Source organism: Sander lucioperca, chromosome 13 (assembly GCF_008315115.2).
Source record: "Sander lucioperca isolate FBNREF2018 chromosome 13, SLUC_FBN_1.2, whole genome shotgun sequence".
In the NCBI taxonomy this organism is placed as follows: Eukaryota; Metazoa; Chordata; class Actinopteri; order Perciformes; family Percidae; genus Sander; species Sander lucioperca.
In genome coordinates, this window is record NC_050185.1 from 15100368 (window position 1) to 15122053 (window position 21686).

A 21686-nucleotide genomic window follows, 5' to 3' on the forward strand; every position below is an offset into this window, starting at 1 on the left:
AGAAAAATAATGTGTTTTTTATGAACATTAAAACAGGTAAACATGTTGTAGTAGAAACCCAAAATACAAGTAGAACCTGAAAATGAGCATAACATGGGTCCTTTAAGTCCACTGAACCCATCAAAAAGAAATGTATAGGAAGACAAACGGAATGAACAAAAGAGCTAAATATGACACTGGGAAAGTCTTACACTATACCTACTTACTTACTCTGACAACTAATGGTTTTCTGAAGATTCTTCTCTGCTTAATAGATGTTTGGAGAGAAATATTTTATTTTGTGGGTACCACTAGACTGACAGCCAATTGAATACGATCTACTTCCCCTGCAGTTGGAGGGGCATTAGGAATAAAGCTCAAACAGAATGGATGGGTCATACATCATTGAGCATTACTTGTGCTGTGCTGTGTCTCTAAAACACAAATTGGATTACCTGCGCACCCAGGCGGATCACCCGAATTGGACAGGCACAGACATATAGGGAACACACACACACACACACACACACACACACACACACACACATACACATACACACACACACACACACACACACACACACACACACACACACACACACACACCCATGCATGTGAAAAATGCATGATGCAAACATTATAAAATTCACAAATCCATAGAGCTTTATTGGACTTGCAGTAAAGGGAGTTCACACATGCAGCACTGCAGTTCATCTCTTTTTCCTTTTTAAGACACAAACACACAAACACACACCACACACCACACACACAGCAATTTTTGTTCCTGGATAATAAATGCCACATTATTGTGATGTACAGCGGAGGACCACATCACATAAAGGTTGCTGTGATGGAATCTCCATTTGAAGCTGCCGGCCTTGACATGCGAAATCAGATCCTAAAACTGTTTATGGCGCTATGAAGCCAGACAGCATCCCTCTTCTCTAGTAAACAATCCAATGGAAGCGGATGATTTATTAGCGACGCATCCAATAAATCTGAATACTCATCTTCCTAAACAACCCATTTCTGGATTTTGAGTTTTCAGAAGGCAGTTTTTTTGTTCATCACAGTCTGGTGGCCAAGGCCGGTCTTTCCAGCTGAGATCATCGCTGATGCAACAGTAGCAGTAGCGCTTCAATAATGAATCCAGGACTTTACAGCCGGTCACTAATTGAGCCATTATTATTATTATTTGAAACAGCACATTTTAAATGGAGCCGCACAACAGTAGGTCACACCCAGCGTAAACTAAAAGGCTCTTTGTGCAATCTAAACGGTTGTAAAGGCTACAGTGGCTGTTTAGTTTAATGGGAAATGAGGTTTTTGTTCAGAGATGCACTGATAGTATCTGTAGCACTGGAGCTGTTAGTGATCAAGCCTTTAAGTGCTCATACTTGGATCAAAAAGCAAGTTTGTTCTGATAGCAATAGAGAAATAAGTTGGCATAATAAAATAATATTTTCTAGCTAGAAGAAAAAGACAGCAGGGGGGATTCACAGCACAGCAGCTCCAAACCAAAGATATGTTCAAAATGGTGGAGCAGCTTCCTCAGCAGACAAAAATCAAATCAGAATTACTTCAAAATGAAAAAGAAATTCACATTTTGAAAATTCATGCATTTAACCTGATAAATGTTGATATTAAAATATAGGATGAACAAGACTTTTGGGAGTAAAAAATAAACTACAGAGCCAACAAATTATTATATAATAATCACAGTATTTAAACAACTACAGAGTGGGTTCAGATCAGTATGGGATTTACTTTGTTCTGTTAATTTATCTCTTTCTCTTTCCTACACAAGCAATGTCATTTTACAACCCCTCATCATCATTATTATAGTAATCATTACTTTCATAATTTTAGGAGTGTTAATTGTCCGTGCATATTTTGGTCAAATTAAGCATGTGTTTATGTAATTGTTTTACTTCACTGAAAATATAGTAAAAATCTTTTTTAGGTTTATTTTAAATCGATTAATCTATTTAAATGTTTACATTTTCCCAAAGCCCGAGGTGACGTCTTCAGATTTCTGGTTCTATTCAACCATCAGTCCAAAACCCCAAAATATTCAATGTACTAGTATGTATGACAAAGAAAAGCAGCAAATACTCACATTTGAGAAGTTGTAACAAGCAAAACGAAACGATGACCCGATTATCAAAATAGTTGCCAATTGCTGATCGACTGATTGATTAATTGTTGCAGCTCTTAACTGAAATATAAAACAAAACAATGCTCCCTATTTATTCCTCAGAACTGAAATGGTCTTTTATACTGCTGTTTTGTTAGAAAAAAGGCTTAAAACTACATTACAACCCCACCTCAGTGCCTGCAAATATTTGGCAACATGGCATTGTTTGTTCTAAAGGGTGTATCTGTTATTTTTAGAATAAGACTAAGGGCAGGCCAAGATCTCATGCGCAGATCCTCTGCTGGTTAAAAAGGCCATCGAAAATCTGATGCTAAGCGAGCCGACAGCAGCCTGTGGTCATTGTAATCCCCCCAGAATTAGATTATCCCTGTGTGGCAACAGTGGGCCAGGGTGGGCAGGGCACTCCCATCAGCTGTGTGTCTAAGACAGAGCCCATTGAACACCTACCACTAATCTCTGTCAACATAGACACGCTGGCAGCCTGTATAAAATCTCAGCCTCGACTCGGCTTCAGCATCAGTCCCCGGTGAGACCAGTGAAGCCTCTGAAGCGACCTCTTAAGCATCAGCATCTTCAGACAAAAATGGACCTCAGAACAACGGTTTCTCTTCTTCTGCTGCTGCTTCTGGGCCTCTGTAACGCTCACGATGGCATTGTAAGAAATAACTGATTTAATAGTGTAGAACAGCTTGTATGCATTGTATGTATTCAATCACACATTTCCCTTATCATCGTTGCCTCTTTGTCCAGATTATGCATTAGAATGAGTTGAAGTACTGTAAAATGAGGTAAAATGGTTTATTTCTATCATGGTGCGGATAATGGTAAGTAACCAAACCTCAGTGCTTCTTTTTGCAGCCCTGTCTAACAGACCAAATCTACAGGTACAACACTGTGTGTCATTGTGAAAATGACTTCTGTTTTTCTTCTATTTAGAGATCATAGTGGATCCTTCTGACACAGAGGACTTGACAACAACTATTCTGAGAATGAACAATGGTGAGTATTCAATCATATTTCAAGGACAGCGTGGGAACATTAGTTTCTCACAATATTAGTGCATCATTTATGTATTCAATAACATAAACCATATATATACTGGAACACATTTTCAACGGACAGCCTTGATTTTACCAGTATTCTGCCAGTTAGATTGAAATGCATATTTTCTTTTCTTCTAATAGGATCTAGAGATTTTCTGCTGGAAGGAGACGTAGTGATTCCAAAACCAGGAATGCTATGAAGTGCTTAGATGCAACAAATAGCTGCCTGTGGCCGAAGTCTGCTAACGGGAATGTAGAAATGCCTTATCTTTTAAGCGACAGTTATGGTGGGTTTTTATTATTATTTGTTTTACTTTTTATGGATTCTGCACAATGACATCTCTTTCACACACTGAATATGTGATGTTACCGATAAACTACTTTTATTCACAATTGTAGATAACACCGATATAAGTGAGATTCAACGTGCCATGAAGGGCTTTGAAAGCAACACCTGCATTCGCTTCATTCCACGTCAGAGTCAGGAGGCGTACTTAAGCCTTGAACCAACATATGGGTGAGTCAATGAGTAAAGCACTCCAGCATGTGAAGGTAAAAAAATACAGAAGTAGTATAATCAAAGTAGTGAGACAGTCTGTTAAGGGAAGTGTGAACAGTAAAAAAAAAACATATCTACACTTACCTAATGTATTGTGGTGAAATAAATAATTATGGATTGCATGCATGCATATGCATTTTATTATTTATTTTCAGTTTAGGCAACTGACTGTACTAGGTGTCAGGGGGCCCCTGAGCCAGAGCCTCTGTTTGTAGTGACTGTTAACATATTTAAGATTGAGTATCTGCAAACCAAATCCAATGTTAGTTTTTTTGTTAATTTTTGTCCACTTCATATCACAGCTACACAGCATACTGAGGCCAGAGTAAGCTTACATTAAAATACTGTAACAATAGTAAAGCTATTTAAACCAGTTTGACAGCAGAACAGCTCTTCATCTCAGACTTTCTTGGATGGTTTACTATAATAATTGTCAGTACAAAGGGATGCAATGCAGCTACAAAGAGATGCAAAATAACCACAAAGAAGCACATGAAAGTTGACTTATGACTGTAATCATTTTTGCATAATTTTGCTTTCAGTCTGGGTTTTTTGTTCCTACAGAGGTGGGGTGGGGAGCCTTTTAAATGTCCTGCCATGGGGCTTATTGGCTCATAATCCATCCATGCACACAAGTTAAAGATGCAACATGCATCTTGCAGCATCATTCTTGCCTTTAATTATGGCAGGAAGTGCTTTTTTAAACATTTGTAAATCCTCTCAGAGGTGTCGCTGATAATGTAAATTACATTAATTTATTAATCCAATGTCAAGTTGCATGTTGCATATTGATCATCTCTGTCTCTCATTCACTTTATCTGCCATTAGCTGTGCCTCTTTACTGGGTCGTACTGGAGACATGCAGGTGGTGTCACTGCAGAGGTTCGGCTGCGTAAGTCTCGGCATTATTCAGCACGAACTGCTGCACGCGCTGGGTTTCTACCACGAACACACTCGCAGCGACCGTGACCAGTACGTCAAAATCAACTGGGATAATATCAATCAAGGTAAGAATTCCAGTGTCATTTATGGTTCATTTGATATATTTCTGAGTCAGTTAGCTATTAATTACTCTTTTTATCACCAGAGTTTGTCTACGACTTCCAAAAGCAGGACACAAATAATCTCAACACTCCGTATGACTACTCTTCTATAATGCACTATGGAAGGTAACAAAAAAATGGTACTTGATCAAATAAGTCAATGCAGGACCTATTCTGTAAACAAATTTATGAATGTTTTTTTTTTCTTATGATTCTCACTACCGTTGTCCAAATCTATAGATCTGCCTTCGCAAAGCCTGGATTGGATTCTATAACTCCCATCCCTGACTCCTCTGTTCCAATCGGGCAGACAGACGGCATGTCCAAAATCGACATTCTCAGGGTCAACAGGCTCTACCAGTGCTGAAGATACATAGCATACAGGATTACCTCAGTATGTTTTCATTCTTACGTGATACTTGACATTCATGTGACAGTATGACAATAAAACTTTCATTCATCATTCATCTTGTGTCTTCTATCATTATTTGACAGCACAGTATGTGGCAATGTTGTGCTCTATGAAAATATCTAGATTTAAGTTTATCACCAATTTTGGATTTAAAAGAAACTTTACTAGTTTAGAGAGAAAGCTGCGTTACAAACTGCAGGCATTAAGTTTAATACTTTCACATTGCAAATCATGACCTGGTTACCTCAAGATAATCCACAGACCTGATTGCGAATGTTTGGGAACTAGTTCCGTCCTCCGTGGCTGAGCTGTAACTGTAGCTAACCGACACTGCTAGCTCACCTGAGTATACCATAAGTATGCTTCCTTCTGCGTGGTGATACGGTTAGCAGGTGCAGTTAGGTAGCAAGAAAATAGTTCCTACATAAAACTGCTCACAACCAGGTCTACAGATTATCTTAAGTAACATGGTCATGATTTTTGGAAAGAGACATTGCTGTTGAGTTTTTTTTAAATGTATTTTACTGCCGCTTTGAGCACCACAAGCTGAGTGTCATCTAGTTCTATTATAATGGAGAGAAGGTAGACATCTCTACTACCGATAACACTGGGCAAATCACAACAAACAATCTTGATTGATAAATAGCAATACAGGTAAGATTTTGGTTGTGGTGCTCATTGTAACTCAGCAAATTCAAATGATCCCAAAATTATACACCCAACTTTTTTGATTCTACAGACACAGGATGGATGACATCAACGAAGACGCTTTATGACAAAACAATCCATTTGTCTTCATTTCTTAGGAACAGCTTTGTATTATGCAGCAAAATCATGTTGCAAATAAAACGTTTTTATTTGTTATTATTACATTTTTCCTAATAGTCTATATTACTCTCGGTATGAAAACAAAGTTTGGAAATGTTGGCTAAAGACACAGAGATGAATTTAATTAGATACAAAAAGACAAATATATGGCAATATCTTCATAATTGAGTTAATTTCCGTTTCGGTTCATAGTAATTAAGTTTGGGATTTGTACACAAGTATAAAGTACAGTGTTTGATCAGAGTGAATCAGTACTGCAGTTTATTCAGCGAGCCAGACTTTGCAGGACTGCGTCTCTGCAGAGAGGCAAAGATGTGCTAGGACAACAAGATAAACCCGCTCCTACTACTCTGCAGAGGCGTTATTTTTTTCACTTGGCCACTTCCCACATTCTTGAATGTCTCTTTTTTCCGCCACCCTTTAAAATTCTATTCAATGTTATCCTTCTGTATTCACCCCTAGTGAGAGAGAGCAGCGTTGGGTGAGAAAGGAGTGGCGGGGGGGGTGTCAGGGTGAGATAAGGGAGGAGAATGCCTGGGAGAGAGAGAACAGATTCCAATTAAGTAAGTTTCCCTCTTCCCATGATGTATGAATGCACTAACAATCACGACAGCTTTGAATGTATTTATCCAGTGTTGTGGCTTTAAGTGCTCATATTCTGCTCATTTTCAGGTTCATAATTGTATTTAGAGGTTGTACCAGAATAGGTTTATGTGGTTTAATTTTCAGAAAACACCATATTTTTGTTGTACTGCACATTGCTGCAGCTCCTCTTTTCACCCTGTGTGTTGAGCTCTCTGTTTTAGCTACAGAGTGAGACCTCTCACTTCTATTCCATCTTTGTTGGGAGTCGCACATGCGCAGTAAGTACTGCTAGCTAGTCAGTTGCAGAGTATGAGGGAGTGCCACGCTAGCAGCTAGGTGAGCATTATAACGTGTGTTACAAAGTGACGCATGTTTTTCACAGAAGTAAAGGCTGGACTACAACACAGCTGTTTGGAGCAGTTTGTGAACAGTGTTTTCTGTTGGAGATGGTAAGTCTCTTTGGGGTGGACTTTGGGACTTTTTCACTTTGTAAACCTATAACGTGCACAAAAAAGATATATAACTCAATAAAGGAAAGGGGAAAAGCCAAAAAGCATAATATGAGCACTTTAAATACAGCTAAAGAGGCCATGGCAGACTAGTGCTCTGAGAAAGCCAATGAATGTGTATAGTTCAGATGGACACAGGGCCTTTAATGTTTCATAAAGTAGCTTCAGTTCATATCAATCGTTCTACGCATGAAATATTTAAAATCTACTTGTTTTTTGAAATATTTAATGCAAAGGCTCTGTTCATGCTCCAAGAAGCTCTGGGAGATTTTCAGCCCAGCAATAAATTAGAATATTTCTGCAACTCCTGATTAAAATAAGATTACCAAAGAGCCCAAGATCCCATGACTGTAAAGTACAAACAGGGCACCACCGGAACACACTGTGGTTAAAAATCACTGAGCGTTCAGTGAAACTGGAGTTTAATGAGAATCATGTCACTGGACTGTGAGGCTGACGTAAACTGAAACACATCGAATGGAATATTTTATCTTCCCTCTCAACTGATTGTTTGCTAGTGTGCCTCCCTTGGTTTCAGTGTTACTACAGCCTTATAAAACACTGAAATGGAAGCCTGATCTACAGTATATTACCTAACATTACAGTTATTTGTCTAATTTGTCTGTAAGGTTCTCGCGGATGCTCTTTGACCGTACTTTAAACGACAGTGTGTAAATGACCAGCAGGGTCTCCTGTAGGATGTCTGGGCTAATGAGCGTAGGCTGAGCGTGGGCCAAATGCAGTCTGATCTGTGATGTCACTGGTAATATGCTGGCAGGCCATAACCGCTGGCTGGCTGAGCGGCTCTTACCACCACGTTATTAACACAGATCAGTGTACCTGCCTCTCTTCAAACACGATAAGCTTCAACACACAGCTCACCTCAGTTCACTCTGTGAGCTGCCTAATGCCCAACCAACAGGATATTTAAATGTTCTCTGTAAGTGGTTCTACCATCATAGCCAGTCCAGCCTCGGAGAATGTTTCAGAGTTTTATGTGAGCAAGGTGAGCTTTAAATGCCTTTAAAAAGACCAAAAAAATAAACTTTTACACGTCAAACTGCAACCCTGTAAATGAAGAGAGGAAATAAAGGAGGAAAGTTACAGTCTTTTAGTAAAGAATTCCCCTTTTTGTTACTATTCCTTTTGCAGCAGCTCAGCAAATAAAAACTGTCTGGGGAAAATGAAACCTTTGCACAGAACAAGGACTGGGGATTGTATTAACACTCTCCTACATTAAAATCGACAATCCACTTTTGTTAAGATAACAAAAGATGGACTTTGATGATGTCGTGATGTAGCTTGATGTAAATTGCTACATTGCTGATGAAAATCTATCTGACCTTACTCAGGCAGAAATAATGTTCAAAGACAAGTTAATGTAAGTTGTATTCATGTTATGTCATTTCATTCTAATAAAATAACTGCAGTGTTTCCCACAGAATTAGGTTCCTATTGTTGTGGTAGCCGGCCAAGGTCAGTTAGCCGCTGTAGCAACTCAAATTTAGCCGGGCTCTGATCCCGGACCGCCGCGACTCCCCGCCGGATCAGCACACTTTCTCTTGCTGGTTAGACAGTCCATCTCCAGAGATGCTGTCTGCTCTCCTCGCGGTGGTCTCCTAGCAGTGGGAAGTGTGAGGCAGAGGGGCCGCTGAGTGTGCTAGCTAGCTAACTTGCTAATTTACCTTTAGATGAGATGACTACCCATACAGTTACTGTAGCTAACGTTGTGTGGCAAATTCAATCATGGGGCAGCCCAGCGTTGTTATCCTTGGTCAAAACAATACTAAATAAAATGTTGCTACAACTACAACGTTGTTGTAACGTTACTGTACGCATTAGCTTGGAGGCTGGCATGAGTCACTTGTCTTAGCATATAGCATTTAGCTTGTCATAGCACATTGTAGTAAGCTGGATTGAAATTGAAATAATATATCAATATATTAGGTCTCTACTAGATTACTGTGTTGCAAAATGAAATACAATTAATGGAAAATGATTCTGTGTGGCAGACTAAATGCTGTGTTACGGAGTATAATTGCACGTGAATACTATTACGTGCATGGCAAATTAGCTTGGGCTATAGATGCTGTGGTGTGTGGCATTGGTCTATGCTACGTACTTGTCCCTATGCATAAACATAAATAAATAAATTCTGTGACATTATATGATTTACAATTACTCTTTGACGTATCATCTGGTGTTTTCACGGAAGTTAGAGCAACTACAGAGGGCAAAGGTTATATGACACTATTGACAGGCGAACAAATGCTCCGGGTCGGTACCTTGAATAAATTACCGATTTCTCTGAGTTTGAACATTGTTGTAAACATTTTGGATGATGTGAGTTTTAGATTGAAATTACTTGATTTTGCAATCTGTAGCGTGCTTTCTTCTTTCAAAGCCTATCCTGGGTCACAAGCAAGTCAGCTGTTAAGTGCCCTTTTTGAGAGCGATGAAAGGAGCGTTCGCAAAAAAACAAGTTCATTTAGAATGCTATCAAAAGAAATAGCAGATTGGCATTCACATCCTGGGAGTCTTTGTTGTTGCCCTGCAGGGCCCAGTGGAAACGATTAGCGGGCTGAGAGATCCATGTGCTATTATTGAAGCTTTCAAGAAGTTTCATTTAGCTTTTCTTCTGCAGATCTGAGAAGCCTGAAGAGCCACAGATGAACTTCTAATGTCTGAAACTAGAATAGCACACTGACAAGTTACTGTCTGTTGTCCCTGCATTCTCAAATCACATACATATCTTATGCATTGTGTTCCCTGATACTGAGACTGTGGCTGATATTACTTTAATAAAAAAACAAAAGACTAACTGACAAAAGAATAACAGGGGCGAGTGAGGTCTGTATACGTACTGTATGTTGTCAATACTATTTCTATACAACCCCAGCCTGTTTGTGTCAAATAGAAATTATGTTTTAAAAGGGCCTTTGTAAATGTGTAAATCAGACTGAGGCATTAGTCTACAATCCCTCTGAGCGGTGTTCGCAAGAGCTGCACCACATCTCTGTTTGTCAGCACTGAGGAATTGCAGCTGTCGAAAATGATGAGGCCCCATTAGTGACGGAATCCAAGCTGAGACGGAGCCAGACAGAAAGCCGCTGTGGGGACAAGATGATAACAAGGTACTCATTGGAGATATGAGGGATGGTGTTTGTGCATCACTCTCTGTGTGTGTCTGATGAGATGAGGGACAGAGGAAGAGATGGAGGGGTTAAGATAAAGTGAGAGAGAGAGAGAGAGAGAGATGACGTGGAGAACGAGAAAGTGAGGGAAACAGTAAAGGGAGAAGAAAAAGGATGGGGGAGATAAGACGAGACAAATAGAGAGGGGAACAATGAGACTGGGGAGTAAGAAGGAATGACTGGGACAGTAATCAGAGGAAGGCAACACTGAAACAGATGAATCAAAGCAGTGACTCTGAAGCAAGTGAGTTGACGAGAAACAGAGAGAGCCCACGAGCCGATGCCCTGACAGATTGGCAGGTTTATTCACAGGGAGTTACTGATCTCTCATCCTGCAGATGGTTTCACCTCCGAGCTAAGCCGTGTGCATCATAGCGGGACAAAGACGCAGACCAGTAACAACTGCCACAAAGGAAATCGCTTCATTCAATGCAACAATGGAGCTATGATGTAACACTATAGAAGAAGCAGTGCATTAAGCTAAAGCCAGGTATACTATATTCACAATCAACAGGATTGACCTACAGTTCAAAAAGTATATTCCAACAGTCGGTCACTCACCAAAGAAACCACCGTACTGATTGTAGGTTGCTAAAACAGCTAGCAGTGTAGCTGCTAACACTGGAATATTAATTATGTAATAATAGGATTTGTATACCATTTGCTACCATGTAACCTCTCTTCATTTTTTTTAAGCTGATTTAAAAGTTAAAGTTAATTGGATAAAATAGCTTACCTTGATAAAATACAACAAATCAAATGCTACAGACAACAAGGGGCCTCTGGGGCCCTTGAGGGTCAGTTGCACACTTTGTCTGGTTGGTAATACATTCCTGCCTAATACAGTAGAACCAGATAGCTGACTCACAGGTATACTGAAGGAGGGGGACAGAGCTCTTATACTTTCCTGGTGACTCAAACTAGTATGTTTCTTGTTAGCCTGGACGCAGCTATCATTTTTTTCAACCTACTTTTGATGAAACCACTCCCACTCCCACTCCCGGAAAGCCTTGATGGCTGTGTTACGATTATGCCAATACAGTAAATAGCATTCCTAAATGTCTTTGAACTCACTGCATTCCAATAAGTTAAGAATGGAGGAAACTCTTGTCACTTTAACAAATAGCTATTTAACATTATAAATATCATAAAGAAATGTCTCAACTGCCACCTATAACTTTTTAAATGATTAACTTGTACTATATACTAATAATACAGTCTCTATGCTTGACTCAAATTATTTAGTCATAGTCCTTCAGATATAACATTTTCCATTACTCCACCACTAGACACCTACTGAACATACAGTTAGGGAATAGAACACTATCTAATTATTGTCTCATTTGTAGTCTAATAAACAGTAAGTAAGTCAAATGTAGTGCTCAATAACTCTATTTTTCAAGCTACTCTAGCTGTCATATTTCTTGGGATCCATGTGAGCGCGGTTTCCATGGCAATGCAGCTGTCAAGGCTTTTGTTACACTGACGTCGATTCATATAAAGTAGGTTGGAAAAACAATAGACGCAGTCTGGGTTCATATTGTGCCATTCAAGTAACTCCACTTTGCCGCCAAACTCAAGGAAACAATTCACAGAATATTCTGCCATACAGCCCTGATACACTGCGAATAACAACAGGGACACAATTACATTCACAGAGTCAAACAGAAGAACTTTGATTACAGTGAAATCACTTCAGCACCAAGGAGAGTGCACACTGCTATGAATCCTCCCACATTTCTGAACCAATCACTGAACAGTATAAACACTGCATGGTGTACTAGGTTCTAGTTGTTCAAGTCAACATTGGGTCCACAGAATTTAATTACATTAGTAGTAGTGCACATGTCTTTTAAGATAGACATAACGGCGTCAGTTATGCAGAAACATTTGCAACCAAGGTAACCTACATTAAAAGTTTGGTTTTGTTTAGTATAACTGTAATAAAATCACTATTCATTCATACATCAGGGAATCCATACGGAAGCTAACACCACAAGAAGGCATTGATGAAAAAAGAACGGTTATCAGCCGTTTAAGGATGGAATTACAGCAACAAAACATACAATAAAATAGAGTTAACATCACATTTATACAAAAGTGCCTGTATGTTTTAATTCAACACTACATGTTCATTAACAGAGATGACGTGATCATGTGTTGTGTTTATCTGTAAGTGTCGAATGCTAAAAGCAAGTTTGCATGTACTGTACTGTGAGCCGTGGATCAGTGCATTGGAACATGAATACTAAAGGTGGGATTGTATAATTACTGCTATAGAAATAAAATTGCAACCTTGAAATGTGGCAATTATATGTGGCAATTACACAGGTTGCATGCGTCTGACTTCTATGAGCAGCGGAGTGCATGACAGATTCCGATCCCCATGAAGTCTAGTAAGGCCATTTATTCCACGTTATATTAATCGCACCTCTCTTGCTTTCACAGGCAGGACACCTATTCTTACTGTTTCAGCTAATTATCGTGACATTAGGCTGTACTTCACTCTCTTTGTCCTTGGTAGACTCGCCAATAATCCCAGGTGGGTTGTGATCGTCCGACAGCTGTTTTTGATTATACATCCCCAGTTTTTTTTTGTGAATGTGCTTAATTAAGTTTTTGCTGATGGCTCCCTCATCACTTTTAAGCCAATACATTGGATCGCCATTTGCAATCAAAATGTGGTTTAATCATAGCTCAGTTGTATCGTGAGTGTGCATAAGAAATCGAATAAGACATGCAAACAGACATTGATGAGATGACTAAATGATGAAGCAATTCCCGACAGTATTGGTGAGTGATCCGCAAAGGTGGGACGTTTACTTGTTTTAAGTGTTGAACCACAACAAATGTGCTTTTAGAATTCTAGTGCTCCCAGACATAGCCAATAAGGGGAAATTATGTTCTTTAGTTTATTTTTTATCTAAATGCTTCTTTTTTTCTCTGTTTACAACATAATTTTACTAGGAGGACATATTATCCCTGCAGAGATGTGTTGCACATTTAAGATATTTTTAACTTAGTATACTTGTATATCGCCCAATTAAAGCCGTAATTAATGCAGCAGCGTTGTGCTTCCAGGAAAATGTGAAACTTAACACATATGACAAACAAACAGCCAGGATCAAGCTCCTCGCAAAAGCGGCTACACCACCAAAAACAAAGCTCTAAGGTCAAAAGTCTCTTTTTCAGTGAAATTCACTCTGATGGAATGTTTGTGGACTCTACTCGGTGCTTATTGTGTTTCTCCACACATCCTCTTGCCCCCAATGTACTTCCGTCATCTTGCCGCAGACAATTGGAAAATGAAATTTCTTCTCGTTGAATGAATGGGTTGGAGAGCACATGAACGTCTGCTCGGGCGGTGTCTGTCTCTGTCTTGGAGCAGAACGTCCACAAGGACATGCCAAATCAGCAAAAAGGTCAAACAGTGTGCAGTAGAGAGGGAGGCCTTTATGGGAACGCTTTAGCAGTTCCTTTGTGGTGTCCAGTCAATGCTTCTGGGTACTACAGGCAATTGAAGCAATAACATTTTCACAGTCAGGAGAAATACAATTTATTTTTTTTTTCCCATTTCTTGCGAAAAGTGTTTTAGTTTCTATTCCATGCATGGCCGCAGCCCTTCAAGCAGACCTCAATTACATTCTCATTCCACTTGAAAATATTCCCATTCAGGACAAAACCTAAGTAGGCCTCTCATGGCATGAAACTTTCTACTTCTGAAAAGCAAAAAATCCACTTGAGCTGCGTTTGATACTCTAAATGAGAAACATCCCGGTGGTTGGCAGTAATGTGCCCATGAGTTGTTAAAAACCACCAATAAATCCAAAATAAGAAACCTCTTTGCGCCAGCAAAAGAGACGACAACAGTGTGCAGTGTTGTTGGTATGCCCTTATGCTCTTGGTTCATCGCATCTGACACAAACTGGAACAAAGGATCCCATAGTTCTTCCAGCAACCCTTGACATCAGGATTTAGGGAGCGGCATTAGTGTTTTTCTCACGATGCAGTAGATGAAAGCAGGCAGGCATGTTAGCCTGTAGTCTACACATAACTCTGGGGAAACAGTTGATCATTTTTCAAGGCTACTGAAAAATGGTGAAGATGGCGCTAGTGCATTACAACAGTGCATAGGCTCATTAGCCTTTCCTTCAGTTCACCAGTTCTGATTATGAATCCTTTCATCATTTCTTCCCACAGTTGTGTGGGTTTTTACTGCCGGAGAGAGTTTGCATATGCGCGCACATGTGACAACTGACATCAGAAGTCTCCTCCCTGCTCTCCAAAGTGAGGATGATTGCTGAAATCTAATGTCTTTTGTTCTGGCAGTCATGTGTTTTGTGTCACTGTTAAAACGGTTTGACAGTTTTGACATCTGACAATCATGAACACAATATGGTTGAAGTCTGGGTTGAGTCTATCCCAGTTTGCAGCTTTAGTGTCTCTTTTTCTCAGGTAGTTGTTTGAGTGGGCAGTCATCCACACCCTTTAGTACAGGAAACTAATTGAAGTAAAGGTTTTTTTCCCCCCTTCCCATAACTAACCTGGCATGTTGTGTGGCAGTATGATACCTCATGTGATGAGAGGCTCATTAGACCTTGAAATTGAGCAATGTTACCTTGCCTTGTATAAAACTGTTGAGGGAGAGGAAGAGATAGAGAGAGAAAAGCCAAAGACGGTGTTGTTTGTTTTTCTCAAAATTAAAACATAGACAAGGGTCCTTATTCCTACAGTTGACAGAGGACTTCATCACTTGAACACTGACATGTATTGTCTTTGGGGCATTTGCTGAAACAACAGTCATATTTCTGTATCATGCAGATAAACTGGCTAATGACCACTTATGATCACCTAACATCACCTCTTTTACTTTCAGCACCTCTCCCCCATCACTACTCCTAATGCGGACGCCTTTTTCTGCACCATTTCTTTTTATCTTTAGCTGTGATTATTCACTTTCTCTCCCTAAAAGATTATACTCAACCAGTTACTTTAAACATTATTTCAGTCTCATCAGTAAAACAAGCGTTGAGTTTGTCCCATTTGGAACAAACTGTTAAAACCCACGCACTGCCTAAAGAAGCACTTTGTCATTTGGGGAAATATGCTAATTCACTTTCTTGCTGAGAGAGTTAGATGAGCAGATTGATACCACTCGTGTCATTATGCAAAGTATAAAAATAGAGCTGGGTGTAAATTAGTTTAGCCTAGCATTAAAGGGGCGCTATGCAGTTTTGGCAATTTCTTCGCTGTTTTCTCGCTTTTTGCTCACAGGTTTCTCTATAGAGCTCCCCCTACAGCTTCGGAATAGATATTTGGCCACCCTGCGTAAAAGCTTGCTCGGTCAGTCTGCCGTTTCCTCTTTCTCTGTTCCTCCGACAATGCTTTCCTAGCTTTCTGCTTCTTTTTTGCCATTTCAGCCATGACGATAGTGTGAAAAACTCCATCGTTACCAGTCGGTTCCTGGATGGGGGAGTGTATGTGTGCAGTGCCTAAAGCAATTTGTTACATCGCGAGACCTGATATCACGCGATGCTTCCCGACGCTGAGGCCGGCGGCTCAACAGCCAAAAGTTGCAAGGGTGGTTTTTCCGCTCACAGGCGCTAGGGGGAAGCGAGACGATCACCATTCAACCCGAAAAAAGTCATATAACCATTCCAATGACTCCGAAGCTGTTCAATTAAGGTAAATGAAGCTAAAAAAAAACTGCATAGTTCCTCTTTAAGACTGGAAGCAGAGGAAAACAGCCAGTGTGGCTCTGTCTAAAGGTAAAAATAAATCTGCCTACCAGCACCTCTAACTAATTAACATTCCCCAGTAAAGTGGTATGTTTCCCCATTAACAGGTTTTGTTGGGGAGTTTTTCCTTATCCAAATTAAGGGTCTAAGGATAGATGGTGCCGTATGATGTAAAGATTATAAAGCCCCTTGAGGCCAATTGATATTGGGCTATATAAATCAAATTGACTTGACTTAACATCCTGTGTGCTGGACTATTTATCAGCCAGAAGCAGTGACTTCTTGTAACGTTGTCGTCGCCTGAGTTTCCAGGCAACTAGCAAAGACAGGAAGTCACTGCATCTGTCCAGGGAATAGGCCGGCACATAAGCTGCTGATTCATTTTTGTACAGATTAAACAAAAAAGAAAAAAACATGTTCATTAGTGAGCTTTTAAGGCGCTGGTAGCCCAATTTTGTTACTAATAGGCAGATCCAGGCTAGCTGTTTCCTACTGTTTCCAGCCTTCATGCTAAGCTAAGCTAACAGTTTCTTGGCTATAGCTTCATATTTAGTATAAAGAAATGAGATTGGTATTGATCTTTTCATCTAACTCTCGGCAAGAAAATGATGAGTGCATTTGCCAAAATGACGATCAATTTCTTTGATACTTTCTTTGAGACGAACCTGCCAAGAACATTCCTCTGAAATGCCGAAATCCATTCATCTTAATTGCATGAATTACACAGCACCCAATTTCAAAACAACCACAATGTTACAGAAAATGGGCTCTGCATTCATAGCTAGAGAATGTTGTTGAAAACTCGAACCTAAGAACAAACGTCGAGAAAATGCCATTCAGATATCCATGAACACACAAACAAGGAGATATTTCAAAGCAGTCGCTGCTCACATGATTACATGACAAGAATGTATCGTTGCCAACAAAAAATTAGATATGTACAAACATTTAAAAAATGGCAACAAGTGACATTAGTTAAAGTTAAAGAAGTTAATCTTACAAACTTTAGGATGTTGACTGGTACAGTGTATTACATGTTAAAAGTGAAAGCAAGAATGTTAATATATCAAGTATGTGTAACTAGATGTGAGAAATGTGCAAAATTAAATGAGTAGGGCCCTTCATTCACATTCATCAGCAGCCTATCAAAGAGATAGTTTCATAACCTTTACTCTACTGGTCTAAAAGCCACATGCACAAGCATAGCAACAGTATCCAAGGCTTGAATAAGGCCAGTGTCAGAACACTCACAGTCATTTCAATCTGAACACGAAGGAAAATGTTACGATATACACCAGCATGCTAGTGTGTGGGGGTTGGACCTGACCTGAGCGGTGTAATAAACTTCCATCCATCCCGACACAAAGTGCACTTCTTGGCCTAACGTACTGCAAAGTAAAAAACTGCAACATTTTGGAAGTGGTTGTGTGAGGGGTGTACTGTAGCAAGGTAATAAAAAACAGTGTTGCTCCATGGAGTGTAAAATGGGAGGGTTTGGCAGTGTGCAGAAGGGGAGGACAGCAGGGGGAGAAGAGAGGGAGCGCGGGTCGCTGAGGTAATTTAGCTCTGATCGCAGTGCATTGTCGTGAAGCCCCGGGAAGGAAGCCCATGCATCACACTGTAGCTGTGTCCGGACTGCACTCTTATGATTGATCACCTCACACCCTGCTTTAATTTAAAGTCAATGGCATCTATAGATACCTGTCAAAGCGGAGCAACCTGTAATGTCTCCTCACAGGCCAGGACCCTGAGTTCTCCAACTGAGGAGCCGCCAAACACCAAGCAGAGCTGTAGCAGCCCGATCAGTCCAGGAACAAAAAGAGGACAAAAGAGAGCCAGCCTGGTCATCACTCATTCAGCTGTTTTATTTCTGGCAACTGTGACTGAAAGTGTGAAGGTGTTCACCGGTGATTTGAGTCAAAGATTGATTGCAGCAGGTGAACCTATTGCAAACAAAATTGAAGGAAAATCAGATTTGTTATCCAGGCTCTATAATGTAATTGAGAATTTTCATTTTAACATTTTAACATTTTCAGATGTTAACCATACTGGCCAAAGTTTTCTTGGGCATTGCCAACATCTCTCACAATGTGTTTCCTCTACTCTTGCGTGCACTTTTGTTCTTCTACATCAGCTTCGATTACTCTTTGTGTGCTTTATTTTTCACATTAATCTAAATATCTGGGGAGAGGCAGAAATACATAAAGCGTTATTACAGATGAAAAATGAAATAAGTATAAAATAGTTTCCTCTTTGTACCTGGCAAGTGTGCAACTTTCTGTATTACAAATGACAGCAGGCCTTATAAGGACATCACAGCCATGAAATGATTCATATCCTTCAGCAGTTACATTTGCAAAGAAGGCCTGGGCCAACTAAATCGTTGAAATAAGAACAAGCAGGTAGTGCCAAATTACATCATTTGATTCATGGTCGTACAATCTAATGCGTTATTTTCCGCTTTAAGTAAAGGCGGCCAAAATTTTAATTCTTTCACCCTCTTATCTCCGCAGCATCCCGAACCAGTCCCCTCACTTATAAACAGGTTCTGGTTTCGTCTCAAGGCCTCTAACTATCGCTGTCATTAAAGCAGACCCTCAGGGTCCCTGCTGGCATAAACCATAATCTGATTCGTCGTCCCTGACCTCCACTGTTGCATTTATAATGCAGGACCTTGCCCCGCAGGACATGACAGGCAACTAACAGGGCCTCAGGAAGCAAGTGGCCTGGAGCATGAAAGATATGCATACTTGACATACAGAGCACTTATACAGAGCTGTGTGCAGTCATCGAGGCTAAGCTAGCTGCTAGATGGTCAGTAAATAAAATAATAGTAATAGGGCTGCCTGCTTGTTAATCCACAATGTCTCGTTTTCCATTTTTACTTGTGTTAAATACAAAAGATGTCGCGCGTAGGGTTGTGGAGGATTTGGACTTGTTTAAAGGCACCTTTGACACAGCTGGGCTGAGTAATGAAATTAAAGTAAGGAGTAATTTAACACGTTACTTTTGCTGTAGTAAAAGTATTTTTTTCTTTCATTATTTTTAACAGTAGACTACATTGTTACAGTTGTATGAATGACAATTATGAACAAAACTAATAGTAAAACCCTACTGTGAGTCTATCACAATGGTTCCTTGCCTTTTTTGCTTGTGCTCTAACACCAGTTTTATTCAGCTATATCATTTTGTAATATACCCATGACACACCCTGTTTATCCATAGAACATAGTGGGGTCTTACAGAAGGCCATCACATGTTAGGCTTGAGCAAACTAAAACACGCTACAGCCACTGCAGGGGATGAGCATATGTCCGTTTTGTTCATTTCACGCACAGTAAACTGTGTCGGATTGTGCCATGTCACCCCGTTGTTCCAAATCTGTGCCTGCAAGTGCATACCTGTGCATGTGCACGGACGGTACATGAAAGCATGAGTGCATCTGCCGTAGAGAATCACATTTTTGGATACACTCCATTTCACGCTGTAATTAAAATAAGTGCCTTTGCCCCTGATCATCCATCCAGAAAAACAGAGGGAGTAAATCAATGTCCAGTCATAAAGCCCAAAGGGTCATAGGGGAGGTCTGGTGTTGGACAGTGTTCGTTAAAGTTTAGAGTCCATGCAAGGCCAAGCACCTAGCTGCTACCAGACACATCAGATGGCAAGACAGATTTCTTAATTGTACAGTTTTCCTGATATGCATTCAACGTGGTTCACCGTTTTTGGATGGGTGGAGCAAATGAGAAAGTGACAATGTATAATAATTACATCATGGCTTTCACTCAACTAGATTTGCATGAATTGAATGATCAGATGTATACTGAAGTGCTTGAATATCACCAAACCATATTTGAATGTTGTGATTGAGATGGGTGAATTATATGCCACCCCCAGTCAAGCCCAGTTTTTGAATTGGTCTACTGCAAGAAAATGCCCAAGAATTCATGCAATTCATCAATAATTAAACACATGATTCTTGATTAGCTCCAACCACGTGGCGTTAAATTGACTCATTTGGGATTAGCACCCAAGATCTCTGGTGCACAGTAGAAGATATGAGGTAAAAAGCAGCCATGGAAGAAAACAACTGGCCCATCACACCCCAGCCCAAGATACTACACCTACCAACCAGCTTCCCATGATAAGCAATAATAATTTTCGAACAAGTAGCGAGGGCTTGCCACCAGTTGGCAGGCAAACTGATCCAATAGAAAAAAACTTGTACTACACCAGAAGGCAAGTCCACCCCCGCAAGGCATACCACAATTCCACATGCACAATAAAGTTTGGAAATGAACAACCAACTAAGTAACTACCAGAATGACTCATAATTCCTTCTGTATGCAGTTAAAATTATAATGAAACTGATGTGAACGAAACCAGATAAATAAGACTTTTGAAATGACAATACATAATTCACTGTTTATATTTCATGTGCACTAAACCAAACCAAATCTAACACTAAACCAAAGAAATTACAACTTTGCTTCACAATGCTTCTAATTATGTTGTCAGCAAATTACATATAATTTCTTACACTGCATGGATCATCACATACAATAACGTGCTGTGACATGAAGACATAAACGGCAACTACGTCAAGATCTCAAACACAGCCGTGCCACTGTGAACCATTCAAAGCTGCCATCCTAACAGCTGCACTTCCAGCAGGAGAACTTTACACTCAGCTTAGTTTACCAATCATAAAGACTTTTATTGCCTCATGCATTACAGTTCATTGCCATGCACATAACTAAATGTACATTACATGTTAAGCTTGAGAGCGCCCAAGCCAAACTGTTTCCTGCTCTGAACTTAACGGCCCACGTCATGCCACAGGCATGACAGAGCTTCTCTAATAGTCAGTGCTTAGTCAAAGTAGGCTTCCCTGAAATGTGAAAATCAATCATGGATGACAGCTCATTTGGGCTGTATATCAGGGGAAGGCAGAGAAAGGGAATAAAAGGGTAGAAATTCCAATTACACAGTCGATGACCATTTACTCCATGGATATGTGTAACCTCTGGCTGGCGTTGTTGACGCCTCCATCCAGTTGTATAATGAGCATGCTGTGGGCTTAACTTATTCAATGGAGTTAAACATGAGAAAAATAAAGTGAGAACTGCATTGTGAAGGTGCTTCTATGGAGCCGTCAGGAGGGAGAGTGATGAGACCACAGACGGGTATTATCTCGCTGTCGTGCTGGGACAGGCAAATTATTTCATATAGCTGGTTGAACCTGGCTACCTTTAGCTAATTAGAATAACTAAAGAACAGCATGCTATACTGTCAAATACATGTCTAAAGTAATTTACTGTAAACAGTCCATTTTAGCACAAAGAACTTGAGACAAAAGTTCAACTTTAAATGCCACCAACAAATCAATCAACAAATCCAAAGATGAGATCACCTTTCCCCAGGCTGACAGCTGCTTACATAACCCATTTAACCTTTTGTAGGCCATGCAAACCCCACTATCTGTTCATTGGCCCTCCTGTCACCCATGGACGGAGCGCCACAGCGGCCTCAAAACTGCTCAACGGCTCAAAACTAATATCATTTTGTCTGGGCAATCTAATAAAACACAAGAGCCATTTCCCCCCCTTGTCTGTCTCTCTTGCCCTCTTTCCATATA

General features: G+C 40.1%; 2 protein-coding genes across 6 annotated transcripts in view; one reads left to right on the top strand and one right to left on the bottom strand.

Annotated features, from left to right (window-relative positions):
- The window catches only part of LOC116066172 (MAM domain-containing glycosylphosphatidylinositol anchor protein 2), a 182270-nt gene that overhangs the window by 140598 nt on the left and 19986 nt on the right, over positions 1 to 21686 (bottom strand). The gene's annotated exons all lie outside the window — the stretch shown is intronic.
- Positions 2947 to 5213, top strand: LOC116066133 (low choriolytic enzyme-like). Its single transcript, XM_031321987.2, is given in 8 exon segments — positions 2947 to 2961; positions 3058 to 3136; positions 3322 to 3357; positions 3360 to 3467; positions 3580 to 3697; positions 4568 to 4746; positions 4827 to 4908; positions 5023 to 5213. Coding segments are annotated over 8 exon segments (744 nt in total). The 3' UTR covers positions 5150 to 5213.